This window comes from Myotis lucifugus, unplaced genomic scaffold (genome assembly GCF_000147115.1).
Source record: "Myotis lucifugus unplaced genomic scaffold, Myoluc2.0 scaffold_92, whole genome shotgun sequence".
NCBI classification, from domain to species: Eukaryota; Metazoa; Chordata; class Mammalia; order Chiroptera; family Vespertilionidae; genus Myotis; species Myotis lucifugus.
Window position 1 is genome coordinate 3,429,635 of NW_005871140.1, and position 12,484 is coordinate 3,442,118.

General features: G+C 38.9%; 1 protein-coding gene across 1 annotated transcript in view; it reads left to right on the forward strand.

Moving 5' to 3' along the window:
- DNAJC24 (DnaJ heat shock protein family (Hsp40) member C24) overlaps positions 1–11,650 on the forward strand; it is a 39,141-nt gene extending 27,491 nt beyond the window's left edge. The window contains exons 4-5 of the mRNA XM_006091608.3: positions 6,971–7,039; positions 11,437–11,650. Of these exons, the coding sequence (XP_006091670.1) occupies positions 6,971–7,039; positions 11,437–11,567 (200 nt within the window). The 3' untranslated portion in view covers positions 11,568–11,650. The remainder of the gene's footprint in view (positions 1–6,970; positions 7,040–11,436) is intronic.
- The last annotated feature ends 834 nt before the right edge of the window (positions 11,651–12,484 follow it).

The following is a 12,484-nucleotide window of genomic DNA, read 5'->3' on the forward strand; positions in this document are numbered from 1 at the left end:
CCCTCATTAATTGGGAATATAAAATAAATTTGAGCTTGGTAATTCTTGGAAAGGAGGCAGGAGATGTTTTATTGGCTGACGTTGAATGCGTTCTCATATTTCACAGCTCATGGTGCTCTGTTGTAAGGAAAGCCTCATCAGTATTGGCCACAATCATTTATTTCTCTAAAAGATCATTGAAAGGAGCCTTTGACATCCATATTTCTTTGCTTCACAAAAGAAATTATCAAATGAGTTCTAATGAAGAAAAAGTTCAGGGTAGATTACCTAAAGTAAAGTACATACATTGTTTCTCCTTCATTTCCACTTCTATGTTCCTAGTTGTCATTTTAAGGCAATGTTGGCCAGGCTGAAGAATAGCAAATCTAAAAAAGGGTGAGTAATATTCAGTTCCCAGGATAGTATACATTTTGAAAGCAATGTTAACTAGTAAATTTAATCAATTAGTTCCAGTTGGCATATTTACCTTATTGTTTCTAAGGATGCTTCCAAAGGCTGCTTCCCATGTTCCCTTGAAAGGCATGTAGTTTTTCAAGATTAGGCTTTGCATTTTAGACAGCCAGATGAACACTTTGGGAAAATCTTTTCAAGATTTATAAAATGTTCACATGAACAATATCTGTTCACATGAATGATATCTGTTGAATAAATCTTATGGAGCATTTTCTCATGTATTAAATAAGCACATTAAAACACATCAGAAGTATATCATGGGAAAATAATAGGGATCATGATTCAATAGCTTTGTAAGGACAGTCATATTACAGATCGTGGACATTTAAGTGGCTCTACAGAGTGAACAGCTTATGAATTATGTTATTTCTCTGTGACCTGAAGGGGAACAAACCTTCACATGAAGTCAGTGAAATTAAGTAATTTTTTAAAAAACTAAGGAGATTATGTTTGGAATCCTTGGAGGTATGTTATTTTGTGTGAAGGTGTATCTTGGTTTTCTGTTAGTGAATTACTTCGGGAATATGGAGCCTTCACTCTACACAATTGGCCAAGTACTTGGATATCAAAAATAGCCTGGCTCAAAAGGAGATTGGGCTAGACATAACGTTAGTGTGTCTTTACTCAGAGCTAATCAGCTGCCCCCCCCCCTTGGTTAGATATAAAGGGTCAGTTCTGGTGTTGTAATAGGATAAATATTTACAAATGGTAGGTAAGCAAATAAATCTTGGACCAAATGAGGAGCATATCTTAAAACCCCAACTACATGTATGCCAGATAACTGAATCAATACATAATTTCTTAATCTCAAAATAAGAATCCTTCCTGAAAAGCAAGTTAATACTAAAGCCTGATTAACTCCCTAAGAAGGGAAATAATACTTATAAATGTAGATAATATGAATTTGGGTTAACTGTCAGGAATGATATTTGTGCAAATTATGTGCAAAAACTGACCCTCACAAAATATTTGTAGTTAGATTAGAGTTTCCATTTATGGTCATATCAGTATTTCCATTTCATTTTAGGAATTTGAAAATTGACTATAAAAATGTGCTTGAGGTAAAACTTGAAGATAAGCATCAAGAGGCTTTTTTTGTGTGTGACTGTTTCTGGGAAAAGTAACTATGTGAAATGATGCAGAAAATTCATCCAGACAGTTAGAGATTGGCATTTTCTTCAGAGGAAGAAGAGAGTATAGATAAAACTTTCTGTGAAGGTCCTGCTGCTCCATTCTATTTGTCACAAGAAGGTGACTACTTACATTATTTGTTACTTTTACTTAAAGACAATTAACTGGTATTTTTTTCCATGAAAACATATTTTAAGATAATTTCTTAATGATTTTGAGTAAAATTTGGAAAATTTCAAATAATGCTGTAGAAACCTATGGGCAAAATTATAGTCATAATTCTGGTATACTTGGACATAATTGGTGGTTCTAATTTAATAATAGGGAAAATGTAGGATTTTAGGAAGTTTGTATCTCCCACTTTAACCTTTCTCCCAATTTCTAGTTGAAATCAGTGGGTCCAAAACCAAGACTAGGTCACCTTTCTCTCGCTTATTTTTCCCCATACTTGAACCTGGTTCATATTACACTCTGATTATTTTGCTCACTATACAACCAATGAAGTAGAAATGAGTGTTGACATTACTTTTTAATTTTTTTTTCTATGTGATCTTATTCTCACAACTACCACAGTAGTCCATACCCAGATTATAACGCATATCCAGATTATTTCCATAGCAGCTAATTGGCCTTCTCCCACAGTCTTTTACATTTTGATTGGTCTAGCTTTCTTTATTCTTACTCCTATAAAAACTTATTAAACCACCCCTTCCTCAAAAGCATTTGCCCATTCACCTGGGATTTAAATGGGCCAAAGATTTTAAGTTTGTCCCTAATTACGTTTTCTAACCTTATCACTAATCACAAACCTAATGTAAATCCTCTCCCCTGGGTGATTTAGGGACTCCCAAACACAGCTGCTTCTGCTGTGTGTCACTACTCAGAACACCCTCCCATTCTGATTCTTCACAGTATCCTTTATTCAAGTTCCAACTCAAGTCCTCCTGTCTCCCTCCCCACCCCACCCGACCCCACCAAAACAAGCTTCTCTGAAGTTCTAATCTGCCATCACCTCTAACGTCTGAATTTAGTCCACAAATTAATTATTTTTAATTTGTTTCTGTGTTTCAAATCTTTCAGTTCCATTTGTTACTTCAGAAGGACCAAATAATGATATAGATATGGCTTTGATAATAATGGGTCAATTTTAATGGGACTGACAATAGCAAAGTACACTGTGCTGCCTCCCTATACTAAAGCTTCACAGCACCTCCTCAATAATAATGGACGTTTTGTCATTTTGTTAATGGTCTGGTAGAGACAGGTCAATACAAACATTATTAAATATAAGAGTTAAAATAGCTGCCATTTATTGAGCACTAGAAATATGATAATTGTCTTTTAATCATTGTTAATAACCTTATAAGGAAGAAATAATAGTTTCCAGAGAGATTCTGAGGCTCTGAGGGGTTAACTAATTTGACTAAGGTTGCATAGCCAGTAATTGATAGAGGGGACTTCAAAGCCATTCTGTGACTCTTAATCATTGTGCCAGGCTGCCAAGTTTTGAATAGGTGTGTACCATTTACTATTTTTAGTTCCAAATAGTAAAGAATGAGGCTTAGTTGAGGGTCAGAACAAAAGGCCAGACCTACATCTGCTGCTGTTCTACCTGCTCTGTAGTTAGTGAAACGTCAAATTCAGTTTCTTGGTTTTATTTGGTACTTTTCATGAGCACTGGCTTTAGGCTTACTTTATAAAAGGTCTACAGTTCTTCAGTCCATAATTAAACTCCAAATATGTAATTTTTCTTCGATATAGAAAGCCTTGCATTTGTGATTCTTTAATTCCGTTTGGGAAAGGATTGCAGAGTTTCATAATTTTAATGAGCAGGTTTCAAGTAAACGTTGGCTGATTCTGAATCTCTTATCAAGGTAGAGGCCATTCAAAGAGCAGAGACTGTTAAGGACAAGGAAACTGATATCCATCAAGTCATTTCCTATTTGAAAAATTTAACTGTGTATAGTGAAATACATACATAAGAATTTAAGTGATTGTTTATAATTAAATTACTTGATTTTAAAACAGTAAGACCTAAAGGAAAACATTGCTATTTGCTTTTAACATAGATGACTTCTTTAAGTTTGAAATGCACTTTAAATATTTTAAATTGCATAGATAAATACAATGGATGATTTGAGAGCATTTTGGGGACTTGATCACTTGAGTAACAGACATTGCTACACATGAATAGTGGGGACAGAGCTGCAGATGTACTCAATCTTTTGGCCAACATTGGGTTGATTGAGACTTTTAGATACCTCAGCAATAATGAATAAAGTTAAATTCCTCTCCTCTGTAGCTTTTTGTTGCTACTATTTATTTATTTATACTTATTTAAATTGTAGTTACAATTAGAAAAAAGTATCCTGAGATTAGGAAGTGTAATTATTTAGGCAGCAAACAAAGAGTTGTTTTAGAAATTTTAGTATCATTAGGAGGAAGTTGAAAAAGACTGGAATTCCATTATCTTGTAAGAAGTAAGAAATATTTATTGATTCCCAAATGGAGCTTTAAAAAAAACCTTTCCTCTTTTAGAAAGTTGTGAATGACCCAGCGAGAGCTCTAGTAAGCTTTACTGAACCAAGCTGCTAATAGTTATTTAATGTTATTCTTCAGTGGGAAAGAATCTCTGTAGATTTTCCTTTTAATCTCTTTGAATTGTAGGCTCATAAACCTCTCTGATGAGCCCTGCCACTGTTTTCTTAGATCCCACCATTGAGACAATGGAGCCACAGAATTCTTTCACCTCTTGTTGTCAGACAAATCCAATAGAACACAGGATCAGAAGGGCCTGTACTTCTAAAGGTTTAAAGATTCTTTTTCAAGTAACCACATAAATTATTTGATTTTATCATTATATTGCACAGGAATCTCTTTAACTATAGTGCATTGCTTTCTATATGTAAATAAATTGGGAAGTTTTTCCTGTCCCCATATTTAGTTAAGCATGTCAGCACTGCACAGGGTGTAAACAGACATTAAATGTTCCCCAATACCTTCGAAAAAGCTGAATCTACTCACTTCAAAAGAATTAGGGATTGTAATGTCATTGGTCTCAAGATAGAGTACACCAAATGCCTTTCCAGTGGCTGGGTTTTCTTTTTTATTATTATTATTATTACCATTCTGTAGCTAAGAGCCTCTGTTCCTTTAATTAAAAAGTACTTTCTAAGTCAATTTATGTTTTCTCAACAATTTTAGTAGTGTCATGTTAACAGAAGAACTTTGAGATAGGATTTATATTTTCAGATTTAAAATCTTTCATTGTAACAAAGCAAAAATATTTATAATATGTAAAACTCAAAATAAAAACAAATTGATCTGTTTTGCAGATGCCTTGCCTGATAGACAGTTATCAAAGCTAATTACAGGGTTCCTGTTACTTTTAATGGCTAGGGATGAATTATATTTTCTAATTATAACGACAATGGTGGACAAACAGAGATCATTGTTTAAAAAGAAAAAAACAAAAACAGGGGGATCCATGATGGCAATGGAATAAGTGAAGCTACACTCATGTCCCAGGACCAAACAGGAATTACAATTAAAATATAGAGCAATCAGCCTGAATAACCAGCTGAAGAATAGCTGAATAGAAATCATATAACCAAAGATTTACAGAAGAAGCCACATTGAGACTGGTAGGAAGGGCAAAGCAAAAGAACTAGCCCCACTCCCACGGGCCACGGGTGGTGGCTGAGATTCCAGAGTGATATCTCAGCTGCAAAGAAAGGTTCTCCCTGCGAAGAGTAGGGTCTCAACCCCATGCCAGGCTCCCCAGCCCAGAGCACCAGAACTGAGAAGAGGTACCCATATAATATTTGGCTGTGAAAATCAGTGGGGATTCTGTCTGCCAGGGATAGACAGGATAATGCTAGGAACATAGGTGCCCCTTTAAAGGACCAAAGCACAAAACCTCGTTTGCAGCCACTCACCTTATGCTCTTCAGAGAGAGGGTGGAGCAGACTAGAGTTATGTGAGGAGAGACTGGAGTTTGTGGCTCTGAGGAGGCAGTTGAAGGGACAGCTGCTAGGATCCCTGAGCTGAGATCTTCTCCCACATATCAGATGCCAGCTCTCCTGGGTGGAGCACTCCCCTCCACAGGGCACCAGCTTGGAGCAATGCATAGCCCCACCCTCTGGACTCCCTGTTGCCTTACCTTGTGGAGCTTGTGCTCTTCTGAGGAATCAGCTGCCTGGGCTGGGGATGTAGAGGTCTGGCAGACTTGGGGGAGGGGTATTCCTCCCACTTTTCCCGTAACCTGATTGACACTTCCTCTGCACTGTTGCCTCCCCCTCACAGGAAATCCGCTAGCCCCAATCTCCAGGCTCCCTGTGGCCTCACCCTCCCAACTCCTGGTGGCTTTGTCCTGCCTAGGTCAGGGCAGATCCAGGACAGACTAAGTTTTGCGGCTCTGAGGAGAGGCCCACTCCCTTCACCTTCCCCCAAGCCTGACTGGCATCTCCCCCTCACTGGAGATCCACTAGCCCCATCCTCCCAACTCCTGGTGGCCCTGCCCTGCTGAGATCCACCTCCTGGCAGAATCTGGGACAGGGATCATTTTTCCCTCACAGGCCCAACCGTGCAGAGCCCTACCTTCACTCAGCCAAATCTTGGTCTCTTTCTGCCTGATAAACTACTGGCCTGTCCCTGATGACTCCCTGAGACCCCGCCTCACCACAGAGGCGTGCGAGCACCCAGCCTGGGTATACCCAGGGACATTTGCTGAGTGCCACAGACTCAGCACTGGCAAGGAGGTTGAACCTGTATCAGTCTGGTAAACACCACTCACCCCTACCTGTCACTCACTAAGAACCTACCTCAAGCAACTCAAGTACCAGCAGAGGCTCTTCCAGTAACAGAGCCTAACGGCAGAGCAGGCAGAGGCGGATCTTGTCCCCAGCTGACCTGTCCCCAGGCCTGGTGCTGGTAAAAACTGGTCTTGGTATGCAGTTTGGTCCTTTGCACACACAGGCCCAGCAGATCCAAACTGGATCGCTTTGTAACTCCAAACACGTTGCCCAGGGCAGCATCTGACATTGGCCTGCACTGGAGAGCCTCCCAAGAGGCCCCAGAACCAAACACCGAGTGGCCAACTTTTGTTTAGAAATTACTTGGTATGTTGATACTCTACATAAGCTATTCAGTGGGAACACAAAGATAGAGGAAGTACCCTAGCCACTAGGCAAAGTCTGTATCTTTGGATTTTATGTATAGTTTAATAGACCATTGGTACCCAATAGATGTGAAGTGATACAATATTTGACATACTAGTAAATTTTAAAACGGTAAGTAAATTAGAATTATACTGACCAGGCTGGAGTTGCTTTTTAAGCACTCTTCATGGTTATCAAAATTAAGTGTCTCATTTTATATTTTACAGAAGATGATCTAAGAAATATGGGACCAGTAGATGCTCAAGTATATCTTGAAGAAATGTCTTGGAACAAAGGTTGGAATTTATTTTCTCTCTTGATATAGTAAAGGAAAATATTAGGGATTTTCTGTAAGAAAATAAAAATTCTTACAGGATATTTGGAATCTTAAAAAGAAATACTGGTAATAGCTTGGCTTTTGATATATATGTGGGTGTTTTTGTCTTGAATAGTTTTGTTTCATTCTGAACTTCAATTATTGATGTCCCCCTGTATGACTCATTCCTAGTTATTTTTCTATCCTAATTAGATGTTAGTTATGTAAGGTTTCATAAGGTTTTCTTTTTTAAAACTACTTTGGTTTTTGGTTTATTCTCCATCTGTGTAATGGGGAAATAAAGTTAAAGATAATTTCCCCACCCTTCCTATGCTGACATTCGAGGTGCATTCCCATTAGAATTTTTATTTGTTTATCATAAACTGTCAGGGCAGGCCTTTCATTGTTAAATTTTTTTACTTGGAGCTTGATTTTACACTTTTTTATTGTCTTAGGCAGAAAATAAAAATCTGTCACTGTCTTTTACTCACTATGAAGTCATATCTTTTTCACTTTCCTATTACTAGAATGTTAACACCTAAATCTAATTTAATTTCTCCACTCTTGGTAGTTCTTGCTCAGGGAGACATTCTTAGGTTTTTTTCCTAAATGAAGGCCTTAAATATCACACTTCCATGTTTCTCTGGTCAAATGAAGACAATCTTACCATTTCCTCGAATTTGTATATACTTTTAACCCTATAATTTTATTGTTCAGCTTAGCGTAGAAATCCCTTAGGGACTTATAAACTTTACTGAGTGTGAATAGGTAGAAGATAAACAGCCCATCCTTCCTGAAAACAAGTTTAATGAACTATTTTTTAACGGCAGATTCTGCAGATTCTTCATGTAGTGCTCTCAGGAAGTTGGGTCACAAGCCATATTGACTGAGAGAGAGGATCATGTTTTTGCCTAAGGGCCACTCTGTTCCTATAGTGCCAAATGAGGCCCTGGAGTAGAAATTCTTATTTGCAGTGAATGATTAGAAAACAAGGTTTTGTGTAACTGGGGCTCCCAGGGGTTCACATAGTTTCATCAGCGTAAACTGGGAGAGCTATTGCTGTGAAATAGAATATTCTAGTGATATAGGCTTTTACTTCTAGATCGTGAGCCAGACAGAATAGAACATGTTACTTATCAGGGAGACCTGCCCAGCTAAATAAATCTTTTGAAAATATAGTATTGCTACTTTACCAATCAGTATGTGTGTGTGTGTATGTATGTGTTTTAATCTCTTGTTAGACAAATCTCTTCTTGCTTGTAGTCGACGTGACTAGTATATTTTGTTTGCAGTTCCTGATAATGTAAAAATGGTGAAAACTGGGTTTTGTAGTATTTCTTTCTTCAGTATCATTTAAAAATATAATTAATAATTTAACATTTTTTAGTCAGACAGAGGCTTCCAATGAGCACAAGACCAGCATTTTTTAAAAGTAAGAATATGGATTGGGTGTTCAGCATCTGTTAGTCCACAAATATATGAACTTTCTGATACAAGTGAAAATGCTAAAAATTTGGACACTCAAGATTTAGTACAGAAGAATGGATGAAATGCTACACGATAGACATGGCCAAATTATCAGCTTCTTGACCCACGGACAGTTTGAAATGGTGCATATTATTATGCTTAAAAGGCATACCTGAAGAACTCTTGAGAGACTAAGGTTTTAACCTTTTCCCCTCACAGTTAATTTCATATATAACTTAGTCATTTTGTCTTTATTATATTTAAAATGATGATTTCTGTGAAGTTATCACTTTGTTAACTGATAGAGGAATCATATTAGAAGAAATTTGACAAGATTTGAGTGTTTAGTGAGATTAACATTTGGAATCATCTATGACAAAACTCCACAGTATCCCATGGTGGCCTCTGCATCATTTACTGAGCACATCACCTCAAATTGTTTCTCATTGTTCACTGAGGTGGTAAAAAACAACACAAACAAACAAAAAAAACAAGGGGGTAATGTAGCTTAAGAAATCTAATGGCTAAAATGTGTGCATTTTTACACAATCTATATAATAAAGAGCCAGGGTTGTAACGACTGTTATGACTGAAGGCTCAACCAGACCGGAAGTCAGTGCTGGGTTGCTAGGCCGGACCCACTGCGGGCACCCAGACCCAGCACTGACTGCCTAGGGCAGCGGTTCTCAACCTGTGGGTCGTGACCCCTTTGGCGGTCAAACGACCCTTTCACAGGGGTCGCCTAAGACCATCCTGCATATCAGATATTTACATTACGATTCATAACAGTAGCAACATTACAATTATGAAGTAACAACGAAAATAATTTTATGGTTGGGTCACAACATGAGGAACTGTATTTAAAGGGCCAGAAGGTTGAGAACCACTGGCCTACGGGGCTGCAGATCAGGCCCAGAGAGAGGCCTGCAGAGAGAGAGAGGCAGGGTCTGATCCATAGCCTCTGGCAGCTGTTGATCAGAACTTGCCTCTCTTTCTCTCCATTTCTCAACAGGCCTCCACTAGGGCTGCTGATCAGCCCTGCCTTTCTGATCAGCCCCTGTTGATAGGCCCAGAGATGCTGACTGGCATAGAAACTGACCAGTCAGAACCAAATCTGGGTGAATGTAAGGAGCCAATGGCTGCCTAGGAGGCGGAGCTTTTGATGCTGACTGGCATAGAAACTGACCAATCAGAACCAAATCTGGATCAACTGTGAGGAGCCAATGGCTGCCTAGGAGGCAGAGCTTTTGATGCTGACTGGCATAGAAACTGACCAATCAGAACTAAATTGGCCAGCAGAGGGCAGTTGGGGGTGAGATCAGGCCTGCAGGGGAGGGCAGTTGGGGGTGAGATCAGGCCAGCAGGGGAGGGCAGTTTGGGGCAACCAGGCTGGCAGGGGAGGGCAGTTGGATGCAAGATCAGACTGGCAGGGGAAAGCAGTTGGGGGCGAGATCAGGCCAGCAGGGGAGGGCAGTTAGGGACAATCGGACAGGCAGGCAGAGGCAGTTAGGGTTAATCAGGCAGGCAGACAGGCAGAGGAGTTAGGGGCAATCAGGCAGGCAGGCAGGTGAGTGGTTAGGAGTCAGCGGTCCCAGATTGTGAGAGGGGTCCCCGATTGGAGTGGGTGCAGGGTAGGCTGAGGGAACACCCCCTCTGTGCACAAATTTCGTGCACTGGGCCTCTAGTTTAATAATAAAACAATTCACTGTGAAAGCATGCTCCACTTCATATGTATGTTGGCTCAGACAGGGAGGATGTTAGCATTTTTAAATTCCAGATTAAATTATATTTCCCTGTGGGGGAAAGACTCATTGTGGTAAAAAATAAAAAGCAAGACTGGTGAATGAATCCATGTTTTCCTTTATGATAAAAGAAACACATAAAGTTGGTTCATTTAATTACTAGTTTTTCCAAGGCCAGACTTCATTAGCGAACAAAAACAAGGCAGTTATTTTTTTCGTTTCCTTCTCTCTCTTCTTTTAGTGGCATATGTTGATATCAAACTGTTAAAAAATGAAATTTGAGAATTGAATGAAGATACCAGATGTAAGAAATCATATCTTAGTTGATTTATCTATGTAACAAATTATGACAGTAGTAAAATAATGTGATAATTGTTTTTCTTTGACAATCATGTCTCAGTGACAGAATGTCCAGTAAATTAAGAATTCTTTTAAAGGACATAAGCATTTCAGCTTCTCAGGAAAATGACAGACATGATAAAATTTCCGTAGGCTACACATCACACAATGTTGTTTCCTTTGGGCATCTCACTTCAATGATTGCCCTTTGGTTCACAAATCATTTGTAAACACCAAACAAACAGGTACACACACAGAAAAAACACACCATAGTGTGTGTTTATATATTTGAGTCAGGACTCTTAAAATAGTATGATACCAGAACAGATATATTCAAATATTGAATTTGATAAACAGTCAAATTAGCAGTTTTTTCTTAAAGGATATATATACTCCAGGCAAAAGCAAGTTCTTTAATAAGACAGGTAAAGTTGTTGTTTTTCCTTTACAGTCCTATTTTGGACAAACGCATTGTTGAGAAGAATGTGAAATGTGTATGAATCTTAAGAAAACAGACTTCAAATAAATTTTCTGGGTTGCTTCAGAGCATTTGCTGTCACTCCAAGATCTTTGGACTACTGATTTATAGCTTTAGTCCGTCTCCTTTACAGAGATTCTTTGGTGGATAATTTTTTAGAAACACTGCCCCTGCCTATATATGAAATATTTTCAAGTTCTCATTTAATACATTTTACATTTACTGAACTTATTTCTTTTGTTCTTCAGTTTCTGTGGAATAAACCACATTGTGTGTGTGTGTGTGTGTGTGTGTGTGGTGTCAGTGTAGTTACCTGTAAGCATTTGAAGCATTTTTTTGTTTTCTCTGCAGATGATCACTCTTACTCTCTGAGTTGCCGTTGTGGTGGAAAATACAGTGTTTCCAAGGATGAAGCCGAAGAAGTTACCCTGATTTCTTGTGATACATGTTCACTAATTATAGAACTCCTCCATGGTAGCTGAAATTGTTCACTAAATGGATTCCCTTAACTATATATTCAGACATGTTGAGGAAAGTCCATTCCAGCTTTATACATTCAAGCAACTGTCTATTATTTGCAAAGAAAATGTAAGCTTGTCAAGCAAAGTCTAACCCACATTAATAGAAAATTAATTTAGCTCTTTATATGTTTACTAGTAACCCTGTGCACGAATCTGTGCACCATTATATGTTTACTAGTAACCCTGTGCACGAATCTGTGCACCAGTAGCTCGCCAGTAGCTTGCTGCCACCCTCCAGTAGCTCTCTGCCCACTGCCCCGCCCTCCTGTAGCTCCCCCCGCCCCCCCCTTAGCTTGCTGCCCTGCCCCCTCCTGTAGCTCTCCCCCGCCTGCTTGTAGCCAGTAGCTCACTGCCACCCCTCCTGGTAGCTCTTTGCCCACCCCCCGCAACCCTCCCCTCCCAAATAGCTTTCTTCCCCTCCCCCCTCCTGTAGCTCTCAGCTGCATACCTGTAACCTCGCTGCCCCACCCCTCCCTGTTGATCCCGTGATCCCGGTCGTTATGCAGGTCGGTTGTTTACGCTTCACGGCATTAACAACCATTTGCATATTACATATTTTATTATATAGGATAATTTATAGATTCCCAAAAAAAGATTGAATTATAAGTTATTTATAGCAAATTCCTATTTGAGACTTTATTATTTGTTTCTGCAAATAAGCATGTCTCCTCTTTAATGGGTCACGATACCATCATATTCCTTTATAGTTACTAAGTTTCTGAGGTAACATGACATTTCTAGCTGTCAAAGTTATAGGCCTATTGTACAACTATTTCTGAATCTCAGGTCATTAGAGTTAAATTACATTCTGTGTGAATGATATGTGAGCCTGGTTCTCCCATCGTGAAGGCTGACTATAGATATTCATGAGGTTATTT